General features: G+C 42.7%; 1 protein-coding gene across 2 annotated transcripts in view; it reads left to right on the forward strand.

The window, feature by feature from the left end:
• The window catches only part of malt1 (MALT paracaspase 1), a 127,477-nt gene that overhangs the window by 67,995 nt on the left and 34,926 nt on the right, over positions 1–24,556 (forward strand). For both annotated transcript variants that reach the window (XM_072252259.1, XM_072252260.1), the window contains 4 exons: positions 193–370; positions 5,532–5,606; positions 13,565–13,692; positions 16,664–16,813. In XM_072252259.1, coding sequence (XP_072108360.1) covers positions 193–370; positions 5,532–5,606; positions 13,565–13,692; positions 16,664–16,813 — 531 coding nt within the window. The remainder of the gene's footprint in view (positions 1–192; positions 371–5,531; positions 5,607–13,564; positions 13,693–16,663; positions 16,814–24,556) is intronic.

Genomic DNA, 24,556 nt, shown 5'->3' on the forward strand with positions numbered 1-24,556 from the left:
GTAGAAATATGTGAGGAGTTTGCCAGCAATGTGAATGACTGATGTTGTCTTGAATCAGAGGAAAACAAACAGTATAGATAGAAAGTCCTTAAAAAAACAGCTGGGATTTTCTTCCTTCCTGGCGTTCAATGAAAGTATCTGCACATAGTGAATGGAGCATTTGACAACGTATGTCTGGCTTGATTATTACAGGGCTATTGTACTATGCTGGACATGGATACGAAAACTATGGAAACAGTTTTATGGTGCCAATTAATGCACCAAATCCCTACAGGTCAGCAAACTGCTTGTGTGTGCAGAGTATCTTAAAGCTAATGCAAGAGAAAGAGACGGGATTGAATGTATTTCTACTGGACATGTGCAGGAAAAGGTAAATCTCAGAGAAAATTTCAAGTTTTCAATTGATGCCAAGAATGATATTGGGTTCATTGTTATCATCCACCCATCGATCTCCAAATTTGGTGACATTCAAAGATCTGGAAAATGATGACAACCAAAGAATTCTAATACTGTTAGTGTATGATGATCGTTTAAAGGCTCAAGGCCTGTACTCACTGGAGTTTAGAAGAATGAAGGAGATCTCGTTGAAATCTACCAAATACAGAAAGGCCTAGACAAAAAGGCCATGCAGAGAATGTTTCCTATAGTAGGGGAGTCCAGATATCTGCTCCGCCATTCAATCATGACTAACATATTTTCCCACTCAACCCCATTCTCCTGCCTTCTCCCCATAACCTTTAACCCTCTTTCTAATCAAGAGCCTATCAACCCCCATGGCCACAGCCATCTGTAGCAATGAATGCCATAGATTCAACACACTCTGGCTAAAGAAATTCCTCCTCATCTCTGTTTAAGGGAATGTCCTTCTATATTGAGGCTGTGCTCCCTGGTGCTAGACTCTCCTACTACTGGAAACTTCCACTCCATGTCAACCCTATCTAGGCCTTTTGATATTCAGTAAGTTATGAGTACAGGCCCAGAACCATCAAACACTCCTCACACATTATCCCTATCAATAGACAATAGACAATAGGTGCAGAAGTAGACCATTCGGCCCTTCGAGCCTGCACCGCCATTCTGAGATCATGGCTGATCATCTACTATCAATACCTAGTTCCTGCCTTGTCCCCATAACCCTTGATTCCCCTATCCATAAGATACCTATCTAGCTCCTTCTTGAAAGCATCCAGAGAATTGGCCTTCACTGCCTTCTGAGGCAGCGCGGTCCATATCTCCACAACTCTCTGGGAGAAGAAGTTCCTCCTCAACTCTGTCCTAAATGACCTACCTCTTATTCTTAAACCATGCCCTCTGGTACTGGACTCTCCCAACATCTGGAACATATTTCCTGCCTCTATCTTGTCCATTCCCTTAATAATCTTATATGTCTCAATCAAATCCCCCCTCAATCTCCTTAATTCCAGCGTGTACAAGCCCAGTCTCTCTTAACCTCTCTGCATAAGACAGTCTGGACATCCCAGGAATTAACCTAGTGAACCTACGCTGCGCCTCCTCCACAGCCAGGATGTCCTTCCTTAACCCTGGAGACCAAAACTGCACACAATACTCCACATGTGGTCTCACCAGGGCCCTGTACAAATGCAAAAGTATTTCCTTGCTTTTGTACTCAATTCCCTTTGTAATAAAGGCCAACGTTCCATTAGCCTTCTTCACTGCCTGCTGCACTTGCTCATTCACCTTCAGAGACTGATGAACAAGTACTCCTAGATCTCTTTGTATTTCTCCCTTACCTAACTCCACACCGTTCAGATAATAATCTGCCTTCCTGTTCTTGCTCCCAAAGTGAATAACCTCACACTTATTCACATTAAACGCCATCTGCCAAGTTTCTGCCCACTCACCCAGCCTATCCAAGTCATCTTGAATTCTCCTAACATCCTCATCACATGTCACACTGCCACCCAGCTTAGTATCATCAGCAAACTTGCTGATGTTATTCACAATGCCTTCCTCTAAATCATTCACGTAAATTGTAAACAGCTGTGGTCCCAATACCGAGCCCTGTGGCACTCCACTAGTCACCACCTGCCATCCCGAGAAACACCCATTCACTGCTACCCTTTGCTTTCTATCTGCCAACCAGTTTTCAATCCATGTCAATATCGTCCCCCCAATGCCATGAGCTCTGATTTTACCCACCAATCTCCTATGTGGTACCTTATCAAATGCCTTCTGAAAGTCAAGGGACACCACATCCACTGGATCTCCCACGTCTATCTTCCTGGTTACATCCTCGAAAAACTCCAATAGATTAGTCAAGCATGATTTGCCCTTGGTAAATCCATGCTGGCTCGGCCCAATCCTATCACTGCTATCAAGATATGCCGCTATTTCATCTTTAATAATGGACTCTAGCATCTTCCCCACTACTGATGTTAGGCTAACAGGGCGATAGTTCTCTGTTTTCTCCCTCCCTCCTTTCTTAAAAAGTGGGATAACATTAGCCATTCGCCAATCCTCAGGAACTGATCCTGAATCTAAGGAACATTGGAAAATGATCACCAATGCATCTGCAATTTCCAGAGCCACCTCCTTTAGTAACCTAGGATGCAGACCATCTGGACCTGGGGATTTGTTAGCCTTCAGTCCCATCAGTCTACTCATCACCGTTTCCTTCCTAATTTAAATCTGTTTCAGTTCCTCTGTTACCCTATGTCCTTGGCCCATCCATACATCTGGGAGATTGCTTGTGTCTTCCCTAGTGAAGACAGATCCAAAGTACTTATTAAATTTGTCTGCCATTTCTCTGTTTCCCATAACAATTTCTTCCAATTCATTCTTCAAGGGCCCAACATTGTTCTTAACTATCTTCCTTCTCTTCACATACCTAAAAAAACTTTTGCTATCCTCCCTTATATTCCTAGCTAGCTTGCGTTCATACCTCATTTTTTTCTCCCCATATAGCTTTTTTAGTTAAGTTCTGTTGCTCCTTAAAAATTTCCCAATCATCCGTCTTCCCACTCACCTTATCTCTGTTATACTTCTTTTTTAATGCTATGCTATCTCTGACTTCCTTTGTCAACCACTGTGGCCACTTTCCCCCCTTTGAATCTTTCCTTCTCCGGGGGATGAACTGATTTTGCACCTTGTGCATTATTCCCAAGAATACCTGCCATTGCTGTTCCACTGTCTTTTCTGCTAGGATATCCGATCAGTCAACTTTGACCAGCTCCTCCCTCATGGCTCCATAGTCTCCTTTGTTCAACAGCAATACTGACACTTCTGATCTGCCCTTATCCCTCTCAACTTGCAGATAAAAACTTATCATATTATGGTCACTACCTCCTAATGGCTCCATTACTTCAAGATCACTTACCAAATCCTTTTCATTGCGTAACACTAAATCCAGAATAGCCTTATCCCTGGTCGGCTCTCGTACAAGCTGCTCCAAAAATGCATCCCGTAGGCACTCTACAAATTCCCTATCCTGGGGTCCAGTACCAACCTGATTTTCCCAGTTCACTTGCATGTTGAAATCCCCCATAACTACTGTGACATTTCCTTTGCCACATGCCATTGTTAACTCCCTATTCAACTTGCACCCAATATCCATGCTACTGTTTGGGGGCCTGTAGATAACACCTATTAGGGTCTTTTTGCCCTTACTGTTCCTCAGTTCTATCTACACTGACTCTACTTCTCCTGACTCTATGTCCCCCCTTGCAAGGGACTGAATCTCATTCCTCACCAACAGGGCCGCCCCACCCCCTCTTCCCACCTTTCTGTCCCTTCGATAGCACGTATACCCCTGTACATTCAATTCCCAGGTCTGATCCCCCTGCAGCCATGTCTCCGTTATCCCAACAACATCATAGTTACCCATTCGCACCTGAGCTTCAAGCTCATCCGCCTTATTTCTGATACTTCACGCATTCAGATATAGAATTTTTAATCCATTTCTCCTCTCTCTGTTTAAATCGCTGCCTATTGTGCATAACCCAGCTCCCCGAAATCTCACTGGGCTATACCCCCCTTGAATTTTGTTGTCCTTCTTAAATTTACTTACTCTTCCCGAAATGATTTTGTGAACCTCATCTGGACCCTCTCCAATGCCAGCATTTCACTCCTTTGATAAGGGTCCCTAAATTGCTCACAGTACTCAAAGTGCAGTCTGACCAATGCCTTATAAAGCCTCAGCATTACGTCCTTGCTTTTATATTCTGGTCCTTTTGAAATGAATGCTAACATTGCATTTACCGCCTTTACCAGTGAATCAACCTACAAATTTGCCTTTAGGGACTCCTGCATGAGAACTCCCAAGACCCTTTGTACCTCCATTTTCTTAACTCGCTGTCTGTTTAGAAAGGATTCTGTGCCTTGATTCCTTCTAGCAAAGTGTTTGACCATACACTTGCCTACACTGTATTCCATCTGCTACTGTACTGTTGAGAGGAATTGTTTCTCACTATCTGCATAGAGTCCTAAAGAAGTACAACATAGAAACAGGTCCTTCAGCCCATCTATTCCATGCTGAAAGCCATTTAAACTGACTACACTCAATGAGCTGCCGTGGGACCATGGCCCTCCATATCCCAACCATCCATGTACCTATCCAAACTTCTCTTAAATGTTGGAATCGAGCTTGCATGAACCACTTGTGCTGGCAGCTCATTCCACACTCTCACAACCCTGTGAAGGAAAACGCTTCCCCTCATGTTCACCTTAAACTTCTCACCTTTCACCCTTAACTCATGACCTCTGGGTGTAGTACCACCAAACCTCAGTGGAAAAAGCCTGCTTACATTTACCCTATCTATACCCCTCATAATTTTGTATACCTCTATCAAATCTCCTCAGTCTTCCACGTTCTAAAGAATACAGTCCTAACCTATTCAATCTTTCCTTATAACTCAGGTCCTCCAGACGCAGCAACATCCTGTTAAATTTTCTCTGCACTCTTTCAACCTTGTTTAGATCATTCTGTAGGTAGATGACCAAAGCTACACACAATACTCCAAGTTAGGTCTCACCAATGCAGCTTCAACATAACATCCCATTTCCTGTACTCAATACATTGATTTATGAAGGCTTTCTTTACGATCCTATCTAACTGTGACATCACTTTCAACAAATTATGTGCCTGTATTCTCAGATCCCTTTGTTCTACCATAGTCCTCAGTGCCCTACCGTCCATTGTGTAAGACCTACCTTGGTTGGTCCTACCAAAGTGCAAAACCTCACACTTGTCTGCATGAAGTTCCATCTTCCATTTTTTTATCTAATTTTTCCAGCTGATGCCGATTCCTCTGCAAGCTATGGTAGCCTTCCTCACTGTCCACTACATCCCCAATCTTTGTGTCATCCATAAATATGCTGGTCCAGTTAACCAGATTACCATCCAGATCAATGACCTAGTTATAGCAGCCCCTATAGTAAGTATCAGCACTGACTCGAGAGGGAATCTGGGTTAATGTAATGTGAGTGGGAAATGTGGCTGTTCAAACTGTGGGAGTGGTTGACATGGATATCACCTACTGTGTGCAATAAACACCTTGTTTCTTTGTTTGCAGGAACGTCCATGATGATACGATCCCAAATATGGAAGCCTTGCGAGTGACAGCCAACATTGTGTTTGGTTATGCAACGTAAGTCTATTCTGATGAAAGGCTTCTATACTTAACACCTCAAGACTTGTGCTAAATTTGAGCAAATCAAAGTGAAATTAATCCAAGTGCCCGATAAGTCTCAATATTTAGTCTTAGATTACTTCAGTTCAATAACTTTATTGAATTGAATTGACTTTATTTCTTACATCCTTCACATACATGAGGAGTAAAAATCTTTACGTTACGTCTCCGTCTAAATGTGCAATGTGCAATCATAGTAATTTATAATAAATAAAACAGTCAATGTAACATAGAAAAACACTTAAGTCAGCGTGAGTTAATCAGTCTGATGGCCTGGTGGAAGAAACTGTCCCGGAGTTTGTTGGTCCTAGCTTTTATGCTGCAGTACTGTTTACCGAATGGTAGCAAATTGTGGTTGGGGTGACTCGGGTCCCCAATGATCCTTCGGGCCCTTTTTTCACACCGGTCTTTGTAAATGTCCTGAATCATGGGAAGTTCACAACTACAGATGGGCTGGGCTGTCTGCACCACTCTCTGCAGAGTCCTGCAATTAAGGGAGGTACAGTTCCCATACCAGGCAGTGATGCAGCCAGTCAGGATGTTCTCAATTGTACCCCTGTAGAAAGTTCTTAGGATTTGAGGGCCCATACCAAACTTCCTCAACTGTCTGAGGTGAAAGAGGTGCTGTTGTCTCATTCCACCGAGATGCAACACAGAGAGTCATAGGAAGTCATTCCTGCCTGTGGCCATCAAACTTTACAACTTCTCCCTTGGAGGGTCAGACACCCTGAGCCAATAGGCTGGTCCTGGACTTATTTCCTGGCATAATTTATATATTACTATTTAACTATTTATGGTTTTATTAATATTTATTATCTATGGTGCAACTGTAACAAAAACCAATTTCCCCCGGGATCAATAAAGTATGACTATGACTATGACTATTGTGCAGTGATCTGGAAATGGAGATGTAAGTCTTGTGATTAATAAATCTACGTATAAAGTCATGATGATAGAAATGCAGATGATTCAGAAAGAAGGAATTAGCCATTCAGACAAAGGTGGAAAAACAGGGCGGGCAGTCTTTGGAACTTGACAAGCTCGAGCCCTTGTCACTGACTACATTCACAACTGACCATGAGACGATAAGACATACTGTAGGAGCTGTATTAGGCCATTTGGCCCATCAAGTCTGCTCTGCCATTCCATCATGGCGGGTTTATTATCCTTCCTAACCCCATTCTCCTGTTTTCTCCCTGTAACCTTTGACGCCCTTACTAATCAAGAACGTATCAACCTCCATTTTAAATATACCCAATGACTTGGCCTCCATAGCCACCTGTGGCTAAACAAATTCCTCCTCTCAGTTCTAAAGGGTCATCCTTGTACTCTGAGGCTGTGTCCTCTGCTGCTCGACTCCCCACTATCAGTTAAAGAAATTCCTCTTCATCTCTGTTCTAAAGAGATGTCCCTCTAATCTGAGGCTGGGTCCTTCAGTCCTAGACTCCCCCACTCTGGGAAATAAACAGAGTTTTTGGTTCTTGGGATATCAGCAGAAACTCCGTACTGCAGTGCATTCATACACGTAATTCGGAAATCTTTTCTAAGCATCTCACTTACTACTTGATACACCGCTGGCATTTAGGGCAATAAATGAAGATCCTCCATCTCTGCCTGTATAGGATTCTTTATTGCTGTTTCTGCAACATTTGTTCATTAACCAGGGTTGTTAGCCCTGAGCTAAACTGCCCCCCACCCCCCGGTATGTGGAGGAAAGGTGGAACACCACTCTTTGAGTTCTTTGGCATGGGTGTCCCTACCAAGAGCCAAAGCACAAGGTCCTGACTCCAGCCAGCATAGCTCTCCAGGTCATTGAGGCACGCAAGCCTCCAAATCCGACAACTAGGCTGTGGTCCTTTTTGAGGTTTCTAAGCATGAGTAGTATTAAAGCCTGAAATTCCAAAGTCTAATCTATGGCTTATTTCTGCCTTTTGCATCTTGTGATGACCAAATCTATTTGTAATGTTGTGATGATAGAAAGGCAGAGGGTTCAGAATTAAACGATAGATTAGACTCTCTCTCCTCTCCCTTTGGACAGGAGATACAAAAGTGTGAAGGCACATAGCACCAGGCTGAAGGACAGCTTGTACTCTGCTGTTGGACTAGTGAATGACTCCCTAGTACAATGAATTGGACTCTTGACATCACAATCTACTTCATTCTCATCTTGTACCTTATTGTTTAGCTGTACTGCACTTTCTCTGTAGCTGTTACACTTTATTCTACATTCTGTTGTTTGTTTACTTTGTTCTACCTCAATTCACTGTGTAATGATTTAATCTTGTGTGACAGTGTGCAAGAGAATCTTTTCACTGTACCTCACTCATCATCATTGCGTGCCATGTCATATGACGTGGGTGATTGTGGTCTCATGACCGTAATTGTTCCCGGCAAATTTTTTCTACAGAAGTGCTTTGCCATTGCCTTTTTGTGGCCAGTGTCTTTACAAGACGGGTGACCCCAGCCATTATCCACACTCTTCATAAATTGTCTGCCTGGTGTCAGTGGTCATCCAGGACTTGTGAAATGCACCAGCTGCTCGTACGACCATCCACCACCAGCTCCCATGGCTTCACCTGACCTTGATCGGGGAGGTGGGGGGTGGGGGTGCAGGAGCTAAGGAGGTGCTACTCCTTGCCTATGGGTGACCTGCAGGCTAGTGGAGAAAAGGAGTGTCTTACACCTTTGGTAGAGACTCGTCTTGGGGTAGAGCCACTCCACCATAGTACATGTGACAATAATAAACCAATTCCAATTCCTTTTAAGACAATAAAACACACCAAGACTTTTCACTCAGAGCATTCAATAGTAAATTTTTATTGTGAGTCATCGGAGGTGATATCAGGATAACTAATCAATCATTTTGTCATAGGTTTGTAGTTTCTGGGGGCTCTTAAAAACAGAGTGTATAGAGGGCAGAAAGATTACGGTGAGAATCTGGAACATGGAACCTAAAGAGCTGAAGGGAAAGTTGTCAGTGGGCACATAAGAGAAATCGATGAAACCACAGTGTGAGAGAGAAAAGTGAAGGAAGGTGGCAATGCCTATGTCGTTGGTAATTGGTGTATTGATCAGAATTAGATTCAGCTTTATGATCACCAATACAGTACGTGTGCAACTTCTTGTTTTGTGGCAGCAGTATAGTGTGTCATACATGAATTATAAGAAGAAATACAGTGCTATGCAAAAGTCTTAGGCACTCATAGAAAATATATATATACACGTACATACATACATACATACATATATATATATATATGCCTAAGAGCTGCCGCAAAAAAAAATCACAGTAGTGTGGTGGTTAGCACAACGCTTTACAGTGCAGGCGACTCAGGTTCAATTCCCATTGCTGCCTGTAGGGAGTTTGTACGTTCTATCCATGACCATGTGGGTTTCCTCCGGGTGCTCCGGTTTCCTCCCTCAGTTAGTAGGTTAACTGGTCATTGTAAATTATCCCCTGATTAGGCTCGGATTAAATCAGGGAATTGCTGGGTGGCATTGCTTGAAGGGCCGATTCCACGTATCTTAATAAATAAAAAAACAGATAGTTTGCTAGATAAAATATTTATTTATTTAATGGCATATATGAGTGATGATAAACCTGATTCTGATATGGGTCTCTATTGTGGACTGAGAGTGGGAAGGGAACAGGGAGAGGGGAAGGAGCAGGAAGCACCACAGAAACATTCTGTAATCATCAATAAACCAATCATTTGGAATCAAATAACTTGACTGGTGACTCAGGGCTGGGTGTGTCTGCACCCATAACACCCCCCTATCTCTGGCACTCCTTCTCTGCTACCTGTCTCACGTCCCTCCTACAGCGCTCCACACTTGCCATTTCCATCATCCTTTGACCCCATCAGATTTGCAGACTTACACTCCACTCCACATTGACAAATAGAGTGCTGTGTAAAAGTCTGAGACATCTTAACTACCGAAAATATGAGCAAAATGGCCTAATTCTGCTCCTAAAACTTTTGCACAGTACTGTATATTTTAAAAATTCAATAAGTCATGGAAAAAGAGAGCAAAAATAATGAGATAGTGTATATGGGTTCATTATCCATTCAGAAATCTGATATCAGAGGGGAAGAAGCTGTTCCTGAAACATATTATTGACAGTGAAAGGCATTAGTTTGCATTCCATTTAGACAGAGCATTTCATTCATAAGTACATCGAGGTAGTACAAAAGGGACAAGAGTATAGAATACAGAATATAAAGTTGCAGTTTCAGTGCAGGTCAAAATATAGTGCAAAGACTATGATGAGGTACGTAGATTGAGAGATCAAGGGTCCATCTTTAGCATACATGCAAGATCCATTCAAGAAATTTACATCAGCAGGGCAGAAGTTGTTCTCGAGCAACTTGGTGTTCTCAAGCTTTCTTCTGCTCAATGGGAAATGTTGAGTAGAAAGAAAAACGTCTGCTTCTAATAAACATGAGAAATTCTGCAGATGCTGGAAATCCAAAGCAACACACACAAAATGCTGGAGGAACTCATCAGGCCAAGCAACGTCTAGCAGTCAATGTTACGGGCCAAGACTCTTCTTCAGGACTGAGAAGGAAGGGGGAAGATGCCAGAATAAAAAGGTGGGGAGAGGGGCTAGCTGGAAGGTGATAGGTGAAGCCAGATGGGTGGGAAAGGTCAAGGGCTGGAGAAGAAAGAATCTAATTGGAGAGGAGTGTGGACCATATGAGAAGGAGGGAGACCAGAGGGAAGTAATAGGCAGATGAGAAGAGGTAAGAGATCAGAGTGGGAAATGGGGGGGGGGGGGTTATTTGTTTATTGAAAGAAGAAATTGATATTCATGCCATCAGGTTGGAGAGTAGCCAGACAAAATATAATGTGTTGCTCCTCTACCTTGAGGGTGGTCTCATCTTAGTACAAGAGGAGGCCATGGACTGGCATGTCGGAACAGGAATGGGATTGGTAATTAAAATGTTTGGCCACTTGGAAGTCCTGCTTGTGGCACATAGCTTAGAGGTGCTCGACAAAGTGGTCTCCCAATTTATGATTGGTCTCATTGCATTGGGAGCACTGGACACAATAGATGATTCACAAGTGAAGAGGTTAGAGAAATCGATGTTCTTTCCATCAGGTTGGAGGTTACCCAGATGGGACATGAATTATTACACCTCCAACCTGAGTTTGGCATCATCGTGACAATAGATGAGGCCGTAGACAGATGTGTTAGCATGCGACTGAGAAGTTAAATTGAAGTCATTAGCAACAGGGAGATCCAGTCTCTTGTGGGTGATGGAGCGAAGGTGCGCAATGAAGCAGTTCCCCAATCATTGTCGGGTCTCCATGATGTAGAGGAGGCCACACCAGAAGCACCAAGTACAATAAATGACCCTGAAAGACTCGCAGGTGAAGTGTTGCCTCACCTGGAAGAACTGTTTGGGGCCCTGGATGTTGGTGAGGGAGGAGGTGTAGAATTTGTCTTGCTTGCAGGGATAAGTTTTAGGAGGGAGATCAGTGAGGAGGGACAAGTGTACCAGAGTGTCACATAAAGAGTGATTCCTACGGAAAACGGGGAGGGGTGGGGAAGGGAAATATATGCTTATTGGTAGAATCCCATTTGAGTTGGTGGAAGTTATGGAAAATGATGCGCTGGATATGCACAAGGGCACCACGGTAGGGTAGTGGTTAGTGCTACACTATTACAGCTTGGGAAGTTGGAGTTCAATTCCGACGTCGTTTGTCAAGAGTCTGCATGCATGGGTTTTCTCCAGCTGCTCCGGTTTCCTCCCACAGTCCAAAGACATACCGGTCGTTGTAAATTGTCCTGTAATTAGGCGGGGGTTAGATCGACGGTTGCTGGGCAGCGCGGCTCAAAGGGCCGGGAGGGCCTGCCCTACGCAGTGTCTCAATATATATGGATGCTCCTGGCATAGTAGGTAAGGACAAGGAGATGTAACGGCTGCAGGGTGGGGTGAGGGTGGATGTGCAGGAAATGGTGGCGGTGCGAGTGAGGGCTGCAATGGTGGTGGAGGAAGGGAATTTTTTTTTTATTAAATGCAATTGTGAACAATAGCCAGGTCAGAAATGCTGATCAAGTCAACTAGTTCTCAAAGAGAGCTCCGATAGGCCAATCAGATGGTTCACTGCTGCTCAGCGATAGAACACAAAAAAATCATGTGTACAATTAAGAAACATTAAAAAATAGTAGAAATACTGGAGTCATGATGAAGTCTGCTGGAGAGAGACATTTATACACATGCTGTCCTCCATAATTCAAAGAGATTGAAGGATAGGGTTGCAGGGTGACGAAATGTGGCAGGAGCATTTGGAACTAAAAACTAATCCCTACCGGGAGAAAACAGCACCTGTTCTTTCCGCGCTGTTCTCCAGCAGCTTAAGGACTAAGTCCAGCGGGAACATAACTCACAAGTGCTCTTGAAAGTCAGGTATTAACCCTACCTACCAACAACCAAGCATTGCCATCCTGGTCGCCTTCATGATAGCTTATGAAGAAGCACGTGACTTCCCTCCCAGAGATGATAGGTGTTTGTGCACTCGACTCTTGAAGGCTTAGACCCCATCATCGCAGATGTTTCCAACCACAACATCTGGAAGGCTGTTCCAAATTCTGATAGCACAGTGAAGGAAGCTTCTATCCAGTGAGTAGGTTCTTGCATCGGGCATAGAAACAGCATGAGCAGGCATAGATAAACTTGATTGTGTGGTGCGCCGTCTCTCGTAAGATGAAGGCAGCATGGTGCGAAGGTCTGCAGGGCTGTGGCTGGTGTGCATTTTGTATAGCACAGTAGCTGCAGCAACCTGTCGTCTGTGGTGTGAGCTACTGATGGCTAGCTTCTTATGAGCTGAGGCTTCATCTACACCTATAATCCTGAGAGCCTTTCTTTGAATGGAATCAAGCTGGCTGAGGACACTCTGTGAGGCATTCATCCATGATAAGCAGGCATACTCCACGATACTTAGTACCTGGGCTTTGTAAACTGTGGCTCTGCCCTCTTTGTCTAGTTTGGATGCTACTTACCGCAGAGCTCCAAGCCTTGGTCCAGCCTTGTTTGAAACAGTGGAAAGGTGTTTATCCCACACCAACTTGCTGTCAATATTAACACCAAGGATTACTAGCTCCTTCTTTAAATCCAGTTTGCAGTTCCCAAAATACAGATTGGGGTTAGATGGATTCCTCTTCCTAGACATCACCATCGCCTTGCATGTGTGAATCCTGATGTTTACCATACTCTTCTTGTCAGAGCACAGGTCAAAGTGGCGGAAGACAGCAAGCTCTGAAATAACATGTCTCTACACTGTCCCACCTTCATATTTGCAATTTCAGCATAATTATTTATTGGTACAGCACAGAACAGACCTTCCGTCCCAACAAGCCACACTGCTCAGTAACCACCTAACCCATAGCCTAATCACTGGACAATTTTACAATGAAACTACTAACCGGTACGACTTTGGACTATGGGAGGAAATCGGAGCACCAGGAGGAAACCTGCACCTCATGGGAAGGACGTACGGACAGCGTTGGGATTGAACTCTGAACTCCAATGCCCTGAGTTACAATAGCATCACGTCTACCGCGATGCTACTACGATGCCCTAGCACGGTCATTTTAAGCAAAGTAAAATCGGTAAAGCAACGTAAATAATTGATCCTATTTTTCCTGTTATGTATTTCTATCCCCCTCCCTCAGAGTGGGGAGCTACACAATGAAATTTATAGCTCAGCATTCTACCCAGTCTTTAGATCGGGGTTCCCAACCTTTGTTATGCCATGCACCCCTACCAAGGGGTCCATGGATCCCAGATTGGGACTTCCCGCTTTAGATAGAGTAATGTCTCTGATGTAAGCAGGCCAAACGTGATAAAAGGAAAAGGAGAACTTTAAGGTGACTTGATGATTAAAATGCTTCTTTTGTATATCTCAAGGTGCCAGGGAGCAGAAGCCTTTGAAATTCAACATTTTGGATTAGCAAATGGTATTTTTATGAAATTTCTGAAGGAACGTTTGTTGGAGGATGAAAAGATCACGGTGATGCTTGACAGAGTTGCAGAAGGTAATTACTTTATTTTGATAGCGAAGGTTTTTTTGTCAACATATGACGTTGTCTTTACCGTGATTTTGAGTCTTCACACGAAGCGAATGATAAAAGTGTACCTTGCCACCCTAATGTAAGCAAAGAACAACAAAAGAACCAAAGAAAAAAAAACAAATCTTGCCTCATGGTAGACTTTACTCTGAAAATTAGCTCAAACCAGACAGATAAGAAAATTCATTTTCTTATGAGACAGTTTAATTCATGATGTCATGACACAGACTTGCAGACAAATAAACTACAAAAATTCAGTACCAGTTATATTTCAAATTTCTGAAATAAACAGGTGATTATATACTGTAAATGTATATGCAAGCATAAAAAATAATTCCCTATCATTGAATTGTTGCCACAACCTAGGGCTCATTTTCATGGGCTCTTCATCTCATGTTCTCGATAGTTATTGCTTATTTATTTATCATTATTATTTCTTTCCTTTTGTATTTGCACAGTTTGGTGTATTTTGCCCAAGTTGGTGCAGTCTTTCATTGATTCTACTACAGCTATTCTATTATGGATTTATAGAAAGAAAAATGAATCTCAGGGTGGTATATAGTGAAATATATGTACAGTACTTTGATAATAAATTTACTTACTTTGAACTTTGAACATTAAACTACAAGAAAAAAGTGACAGTTTTTCTGTCCGTCAGGGGTTTGTACATTCTCTCCTGACTCTGTGGGTTTCCTCTGGGTACTCTGGTTTCCTCCCACATTGAAAACAAAAGATGTATGGGTTAGGGTGAGTAAGTTGTGGGCATGGTATGTTGGCACTGGAAGCACGGCGACATCTGCAGACTGCCCCAGCACATCTCCGGGCTGCGTTGGTCACTTAGCCCTGTATCTTATGATGTACGTGTGACAAATAAAGCTAATCTTTAACTTATGCCCTAATCTGACACTACCTAACTTGTGACGGTCATTGACTTGAGAACATTATCTGCGCAGGAATCACATGTAATTTAAGGCCAATTTTTACTTATCTCCTAAGCAAAGAGCCAGTTTCCCCCTTGGATGCAGGTATTACATGAATTAAAGATGTCCAGAAAGTTTTCTGGCCAAAGTTCCTTTCGTAATCAATAGGTAAAATAACAGATTGTCCAGTCAGCCAACAGGTTCTTGACTGTGTTTGTCCATGTTGTGTTTGGATAACAACCTTCCATCTGCATCAGTGCAAGTATTTCCCTTCACTAGTCAAACATGTACCCTAATGCTGTCTTGCTGAGTAGTCCCCACTTTCCTGAATTAACTGAGAATAGCTTGTAGAGGTGGTACCATAGCACAATGGTTAGCACAACACTATACTGCACTAACTGTAAGAGGGGGCTCAATTTCTGTCTCACTGTCAGTAAGGAGCTTGTACGTTCTCCCCATAACCACTTACAGTAGGTTTCCTCGAGGTGCTCTGATTCCAGAGCACCCACATTCCAGAGACATACAGGTTAGGGTTAGTGAGTTGTGGGTGTGCTATGTTGGCACTGGACATGTGGCGACCCTTGCAGGCTGCCTGGTACAATCCTCACTGATTCTGCTGTTCTGCATTATTCTCTAGAGACAGTTGTGCATGAAAATCCCAGGAGATCAGCAGTTTCTGAGATACTCTAACTTCCCCGTCTGATATCATCAGCCATTCCACAGTCAGAGTCACTTTGGATCACATTTCTTCCCCATTCTGATAATTGGCCTGAACAGCAACTAAATCTCTCAACCATGTCTGCGGGGTTTTATGCATTAAGTCGCTGCCACATGATTGGCCGATTAGATATTTGCATCAATGAGCAGGCCCACCTAATAAAGTGGTCACTGAGTGTCGAGTTGGAGTTAAAAGAAGATTAGCCATGATGATATTGAATAGTGAAGCAGAGTCGACGGTTCAAGTAACCCCTGCCAACCCTGCACCTAAATCACTTGTAACTGACAGCTGGAAATGACTTTGAGATATTGTAACAGATGCTTACGGACTCTGTGTATCCGATTTTCTCAGGGTCTACTCTGACTCAGAAGTTTACTCGTATGACCTGTATGTACCTGACCCATAGCTAGGATAGGGTTGTTAAAAATGTAGGGCCTTCCCATATGTAGGTGTGACAATCCCATCCTCATCTCCTCCTTTGGAATGCTGGGTTTCCGATGTCCAGGTTTTTCAAATGGGGAGCGAATCCAAGGTGCAGAGAGACTTAGGGGTCCTCGTGCGAGATTCCCGAAAGGTTAACTTGGAGTTTGAGTCAGTAGTAAAGAAAGCAAAAGAAATGTGAGCATTCATTTTGAGAAGAATAGAAAATTAAAGGCAAGGACGTTATGCTGGGGCTTTATTGGGCAATGGTTTGATTGCACTTATGGGCATTTTTGGACTTCCTGTCTAAGAAAGGATGTGCTGGTTTTAGAAAGGGTCCAGGGGAGGTTTACGAAAATGAGCCTGGGAATGAAAGGGTAAATGTATGGGGAGCGCTTGATGATTCTGGGTCTGTACACTCTGATGTTTAAAAGTATAAAGGGGAGAACTCATTGAAAATTAGAAAGCCTGGATAGAGTGGACACGGAGAGGATGTTTCAAATAGGGGGAGTGTCTAGGACTAGGGGACACAACCTCAGAATAGAAGGATGTCCCTTCAGAACAGAGAAGGATGAGGAATTTCTTTTAGCCAGTGGGTGGTGAATCTGTGGAATTCATTGCTACAGATGGCTTTGGTGGCCAAGTCATTGGGAACAAGGAAATACAATAGAATCAATGAAAAACTGCAAAGACTGACAAACAACCAATGTGCAAAAGAAGACGGACTGCAAATACAAAAGAACAAATAATAATCAACACAGAAGTAAGTAAGTAATGCTGAGAACATGAGTTGTAGAGTCCTTGAAAGTGCATCCAGAGCTTGTGTTCAGTGATCAGATATTGTTTTTGCTTTACTGAAGTATTGGTGCTTTAATGGCAGATATGGGAAAATGCGATCTCACTAAAGGAAAGCAAGCTCTGGAAATCCGCAGCAGCCTGTGTGAGAAGCGAGCCTTGACGGACCCCATCCAGTCTTCAGGCTGCTCTGCAGAATCACTGGCTCGGAACCTACAGTGGGCCAAGGCTCATGGTAAAGTACTGTCATGATCTGGCACTGGCCGGGTGTGGGGGGTGGGGTAAAGAATGTGGACTCAGACTTGGCCACTGACTGCGCTAGTTCTTGTAGAGTTATTTCAATCATGCAGTGAAAGGGAAACCAGATACGGGGCAGGAATTCTGGCAGCACAAGTCAAAGACAGGGGAGGGAGTGGGCGCTGACATCACTGATCAATGTGTATGTGATAGGACTGAAACCGAAAGGTGACAATTAGGGACGTTCTTCATTAATTTTAATGCATGGGAAAATGCTCGACTGAAACTTGAAGAATGAAATTGAAAGTTGATTTAATTCAAGGAAAATTGTGGTCGTGATTATTCCTGGTTCAAATCGCCCCAATTGTGAAATTTGACCATACATTTCCTGTCAAGAAAAGGGTTTTTTTTTATTTTTATTTATTTTATTAAGATACAGTGTGCAAAAGGCCCTTCCAGCCCTTCAAGCCACACCATGCAGCAGCCCCCAATTTAACCCTAGCCAATTTACAATGACCAATTAACCTACCGACCAGTGCAGCTTTGGACTTTGGGAGGAGACCAGAGCACCCGGAGGAAACCCACGCGGTCACGGGGAGAACGAACAAGTCCTTAACGAATAGCAGCGTGAATTGAACCCGTTTTGCTGGTACTGTAAAGCGTTGTGCTAACCACTACGCTGCCGTGCCGCAACAAATTCAATTTGTTGTACTGTCAATGAAAATCTGCATACGAGCAGTTTTTTTCCCAGTCATTAAAATTATCAAAGTGTGTATGCATGTCACCATCTGCTACCCTGAGATTCATTTTCTTGCAGGCATTCACAGTATATCAATGGAAAAAAAACTGCAAAGGCTGACAAACAACCAATGTGCACAAGAAGACAAACAGTGCAGATGAAAAAAAAACAAATAATAAATCAATCTATCTATTTATCTGAAGACACAAGTTTTAGAACCTTAGAAAGTGAGTCAGTAGTTTGAGGAATCTGTTCAGAGTGGTGGTGAGTGAAGTTATCCACACTGGTTTAGGTGCCTGATGGTTGTAGGGCAATAACTGTTCCTGAATTTGGAGGTGTAGGACTTTTGGTTCCTGTACCTCCTTCCTGACACAGTATCTGTGTCAGTGATGTACGAAGTGACTTCAGCCTAATGCACCACTCCATCTGGAGCCTTCCAAAGGCACAGGGATTGGATTGTCAGGATGTGCCTGCCATCAGTCACTCCTAAAAATCCAGCACTGAATTAGAAAGGATCTTATCTTGATCCTTAAACAACCTTGTAATATCCCACTTTACCAGTCTCCCCTTTGCCTCTAGACCCTGATCTGTGCTCCCCTACCTTGTGATTTTTACCCAACACCCGAGCTGCTGATCTCTCACCCACATCTGTGCCATGTCTCTGTTCTCAGACCCACTGCCAACTTCCTCACCCAGATGCCAGGCTTATTTCTCCCACTCTCCCACCCTGTAAGTGCCCATTGACCAGCAGAAGAAGGTGGTCTAACCCCACCAAAGAGACCAAGAGAAATAAACCAAAATGGCACCAGAATCGGGATCAGAAGCAGGTTTAATATCACTCCCATGTGTTGTGAAATTTGTTGTTTTACGGCAGCAGTACAGTGCAATACATAAAAAACTACAATAAATTACAACAAGAAATATATATTAAGACATTAAATTAAATGTGGTGCAAAAAGAGAGCAAAATTGATGCAGTGCTCATGGATTCATTTTCCATTCAGAAGTTCGATGGTGGAGGAGAAGATGTTCCTAAAGCCTTGAGTGTGTACCTCCTCTCTGATGGTAGCAATGAGAAGAAGGCATGTCCTGGGTGATGAGGAGTCCTTAATGACGGATGCCACCTTTTTGAGGCATCACAATGTCCTGAATGCTGGGGAGGCTAGTGCCCGTGATGGAGCTGGCTGAGTTTACAAACCTTCTGCAGCTATTTCCGATTCTGTGTACCAATGCTAATAGGTATTGATATTAGTATTGGTTTATTATTGTTGCATGTACTGAGATACAGTGAAAATCTTGTCTTGTTCATATAGATCAAAACATTTCGCAGTGCATTGAGTAGTACAGGATAAACAATAACAATGCTAAATAAAATGCAACAGCACAGAGAAAGTGGGGAGCAGGTAGACAATAAGCTGCAAGATCATAACAAGATGGATTGTGAGGTTAGCAGTCCATCTTATCATACTCGGGAACCATTTAATAGTATTTTAACGGCAGGGTAGGAGTGACCAGGTTTCAATCCCAAATTCTGGTGATGTCTCTGTGGAGCCTACACATTCTCCAGGTGTCAGTTTTCCTCTGACATCTGCAGATTGGTAGAATAATTGGCTACGGCATATTGCTCTTAGTGTGTACGAGTGGTAGAACCTGGAGAGAGTTCGCAGGAATGAGTGGAGAATAAATTGGGTTATTGCGGGGTTGGTGTACAAGCGTATTTAACGGCCAGCGTGGGTTCATTGGGCTGAAGGAACTGTGTCAAGCCATATTAGAATCAGAATGAGGTTTATGACCACAACCCACCACTGAATGTAAGAAGTTTGCATGTGCTTCCTGTAACGGTGTGTGTTTTCTCCATGTGCTCTGGTTTCCACCGACGTCCACAAACATATCGGTTGGTAGGTTAACTGGTCATTGTAAGTTGTCCCGTGATTAGGCAGGGGTTAAATCGGGGGTTGCTGGGCAGCGCAGCTCGAAGGGCTAGAAGTGTCTATTCCCCACCTTATCTCAATAAACATACAGTATATTGTGAGATGTGGGAGCAGCACAGCGCAAAACATAAAAATTATCAATTATACAGAATAAATAAATGAGACCACAGGCCATAAAACCATAAGATATAGGAGCAGAATTAGGCTATTTGACCCATTGAGTCTGCTCCACCATTTTCTTTCTCAGCCCCAATCTCCTGCCTTCATGCCCTGACTAATTCAGAACCTATTAGCCTCTGCCTTAAATATACATAAAGACTCGGCCTCCACAGCTGCCTGTGGCAAAGATTCACCACTCTCTGACTAAGGAAATGCCTCCTTTTCTCTGTTCTAAACGGACATCTCTCTATTTATTAAAAAATTAACAGTGTTGAAGAGAAAAGCAAGGTTGATTGACCATTGGGAAATCTGCTGGTGGAGGGAAAGAAGCTGTTCCTATGAATCTGATTTTAGCATTGCTAGTCCAGTTCAATTTTCACAGGGTATTAAATGAAATATGTGTGAGCTACTGTCTCAAGTATTTAATGGCTAATAAAGTTCTGGATTGAACTTGGTCGGCTAGTTTATGTTGTCACAATAATTAAGAAGGGTCAGAAATCAGATCCTGGTATTTATAGCCTTGTGCATTTGATGCTGGATAAAGGGAAGTGGTTCTTATGTGACATCTTATTTAAACTCCATTTCTGTCTTATTAATCAGGTCAAATTTATGTGAGGCAGTTACGCTAATGACTGGTAAAGATAATTCTGCTGGGATAATCATGGGATTGCAAATTGATTCAGACAAGTAAATGGAGCGATGTGTGAGTAATCAAATGTAAAGTGGACAAGCATAGCATGGTGCATTTGAGCCAAATGCTTGATATGCAAGTGTATCTGTTAATGCAAAGAGAATTATTTAAGGTGATTATTGTTAGTGTTTGAAGACACATAAGCAAAGAAACCAATTTGCATTAAGTGCAAAGCAATGAATATGAACAATATCGACTGTTTATTTCTCTCCATAGAGGCTGCTTGACCTGCTGAGTTCCTCCAGCATTTTGTGTGTGTTGCTCTGCACTGTGTTAATGAAGAATGTGCTTGGGCTTTTTATGGTTCTTGTCTTTGTGAAAGAAGGGTTTTGAACTTCATTCTACACATGAAGTGTAGAAGTAGGAATTTAATGCAGACAAGTGCTAGGACTTGCACTTCAGTAGGACCAACACAGTGAACAGTAGGGCACTGAGGAGTGTGGTAGAACAAGGGAATCTGGGAATACAGGGCCATATTTCATTGAAAGTGGTGTCACAAGTTGATTAGGTTGTAAGGAAAGCTTTCGGCACATTGACCTTCATAAATCAAAGTATTGGGTACAGGAGATGGGATGTTATGATGAAGTTGTTTACTATGTTGGTGTGGCCTAATATGGAGTATTGGGTGTAGTTTTGGTCACCTACCTACAGAAAAGGTGTAAGTAAGGTTGAAAGTGTACAGAGAAAATTTACAAGTAAGTGTTTGGGTTATAAGGAAAGATTGAATAGGTTGGGACGTTAATCCTTGGAAGGTAGAAGATTGAGAGATTTACTGGAGGTATACAAAATTATGAGGTATAACTAGGGTAAATGCAACCAGGCTTTTTCCACTGACGTTGGGTGGGACTACAACTAGATGTATGGGTTAAGGGTGAAAGGTGAAAAGTTTAAGGGGAACACCTTCTTCACTCAGAGGGTCTTGAGAGTGTGGAATGAGCTGCCAGCACAAGTGGTGCAAGCGGGCTTGATTTCAATGTTTAAGAGAAGTTCAGATAGATACATGGATGGTAGGGGTATGGAGGGTTGTGGCCCTGGTGGAGGTCAATAGGAGTAGGCAGTTTAAATAGTTCAGCAGGAACTAGATGGGCTGAGGGGCTTATTTCTGTGCTGTATGTCTCTATGACTCTAAGTGTAGAGTCATGTAACATGAAAATAGTCCTTCAGCTCACCATATTCATGCTAGCTAGCAAACACCCATCTGTACCAAATTTATTTTCCAGCACTTGCTCTATAGGCTTCTATGCTTTAGGGATTCAAGCGTTCCTCACAATACTTATAAAATGTTGTAAAAGTCTCCATCTCCACCATCGCCTCAGGCCATGTGTTCTACATTCCAACCACCCCGGGAAAGATATCTTTCTTGGACTCTCTCTTAACCTTTTATGCTTTGTCTTAAACCTATGTTAACACATGCAAAATGCTGGAGGAACTCAGCAGGTCAGGCAGTATCTACAGAAAGGATTAAACAGTCAACGTTTCAGGCCAAGATGAAGGGTCTCAGCCCAAAAATGTTGCCTGTTTATTCCTTTCCACAGATACTTCCTGACATGCTGAGCTCCTCCAGCATTTTGTATATGTTACTCTGGAGTTCCAGCACCTGCGGAATCTCTTGTGTTAAGCCCATGCTATTTAATTTTATACACCTGTGCGCCAAATAAAAATTTCTGTCTTCTTTAATTTCAAAATACTTCAGACGTAACCCCACTCCCTGGTCCTCTTCCCTCCAAGAAAAACAAATCTAATCTATCCAGAGCCTCCTCATAAGCGAAAAAGTTCCAGCCCAGGCAATATCCTGGTGAATCACATTCCTCCAACAGCAATCAGCAATTAGCAGGATGGTCACATGTACAAACGTCTATAACCAAGCTTAAATAAATGTGAACATAATTATCAACAGAACAAGGAGAGCAGGAAAGACCATCTACAGGATGTTGTTCAGGGACAGTTAGGGTATTACACCTGAGTGAATTTTGTTGAGAAGCTGGATAGCTACAGGAAAGAAGCTTCGGAATGACATGTAGTCCTGGTGGTGATGGACTTGAGTCATATTAAACTTGCATAAGATACAAGGACTACTTAAAATACAAGCAGATAATTAATTACTAAACTACTGTGAAAATCAAAAAACAGTTCAAAAGTAAATTTATTATCAAAGTACATATATGTCACCATCTACAACACTGAGATTAATTTCCTTGTGGGCATACACGATAAATACAATAACCATAATAGAATCAATGAAAGACCTCACCAACTGAGCGGACAACCAGTGTGCAAGGACAACAAACTCTGCAAATACAAAAAAAAATAATAGTACTAAATAAAAAGCAATAAATATCGAGAACATGAGATGAAGGGTTCTTGAAAGTGAGTCCATGGGTTATGCGAACATTTCAATGATGAGGCGAGTGAAGTTATCCACTTTGCTGATGACTGAGGGGTAATAACTGTTCCTGAACCTGGTGGTGTGAATACTGAGGCCTTTGTACCTTCTTCCTGATGGCAGCGATGAGAAGAGAGCATAACCTGGTTGTTGGGGGTCCCTGATGATGAATACCGCTTTCCTGTAAGAGCATCTCAAGTCGACATGTTCAGTGGTGGGGAGAGCTTTACCCGTGATGGACTGGACCTTATCCACTACTTTTTGTAGGATTTTCCGTTCTAAGGCATTGGTGTTTCCATAGAAGGCTGTGCTGCAACCAGTCAATATACTCTCTACTACACATCTTTAGAAGTTTGTCAAAGTTTTAGATGTCATGCTTAATTTTTGCAAACTCCCAAGGAAGTAGAAATGTTATCGTGCTTTCTTCATAATTGCACTTACTTGCTGGGCCTAGGACAGCTCCTCCGAAATGATAGTAGAAAGATAGTTAAAATGAAGTTTGGTTTTTTTGGCCTTTTTAACAAGTTCCAAGCAAATATGGCTAACTGGGGCATCTGCTTAATTGGGCCAAAGTGTCCTGGTCCCAATACGTTCCAATGAACCAGAACAAAAAGAGCAAAACAAGAAAAAACCAGTGTGGGGGTGTACATGGGTTTATCATCATTCAGGAATCTGATGATGGAGGGGAAGAAGCTGTTCCTGAAATGTTGAGTGTGGTTAGGGTGGTTTACATGCAAGGCAAATGATACATTGGGTTTTATTGCAAGGGGCTTAAGTTAGAGAGCAAAAATAACGAACTGCTGTAGTAAATTATAAACGTGAGTTATCGATAAAGGGTCTTGGCCGGAAACATTGTCTGCTTATTTCTCTCCATAGATGCTGCCAGACTAGCTGAGTTCCTCCAGAATTTTGAGTGTGAAAATGCTGGAGTAACTCAGTGAGTCAGGCAACATCCGTGGAGGTCGAAAGATCCTTGGTGTTTTAGGCTCAAGGCTCTGCATCAGGACAGATATCTGGCTGCATCCCATCTTAGTATAGTCATAGTCATAGTCATACTTTATTGATCCCGGGGGAAATTGGTTTTCATTACAATTGCACCATAAATAATAAATAGTAATAAAACTGTAAATAGTTAAATAGTAATATGTAAATTATGCCAGTAAATTATGAAATAAGTCCAGGACCAGCCTATTGGCTCAGGGTGTCTGACCCTCCAAGGGAGGAGTTGTAAAGTTTGATGGCCACAGGCAGGAATGACTTCCTATGACACTCTGTTTTGCATCTCGGTGGAATGAGTCTCTGGCTGAATGTACTCCTGTGCCCACCCAGTACATTATAGAAACATAGAAACATAGAAAATAGGTGCAGGAGTAGGCCATTCGGCCCTTCGAGCCTGCACCACCATTTATTATGATCATGGCTGATCATCCAACTCAGAACCCTGCACCAGCCTTCTCTCCATACCCTCTGATCCTCCTAGCCACAAGGGCCATATCTAACTCCCTCTTAAATATAGCCAATGAACTGGCCTCAACTGTTTCCTGTGGCAGAGAATTCCACAGATTCACCACTCTCTGTGTGAAGAAGTTTTTCCTAATCTCAGTCCTAAAAGGCTTCGCCTTTATCCTCAAACCGTGACCCCTCGTTTTGGACTTCCCCAACATCGGGAACAATCTTCCTGCATTTAGCCTGTCTAATCCCTTTAGGATTTTATACGTTTCAATCAGATTCCCCCTCAGTCTTCTAAATTCCAATGAGAACAAGCCTAGTTCATCCAGTCTTCCTTCATATGAAAGTGCTGCCATCCCAGGAATCAATCTGGTGAACTTTCTTTGTACT

This window comes from Mobula birostris, chromosome 3, assembly GCF_030028105.1.
Source record: "Mobula birostris isolate sMobBir1 chromosome 3, sMobBir1.hap1, whole genome shotgun sequence".
NCBI classification, from domain to species: Eukaryota; Metazoa; Chordata; class Chondrichthyes; order Myliobatiformes; family Myliobatidae; genus Mobula; species Mobula birostris.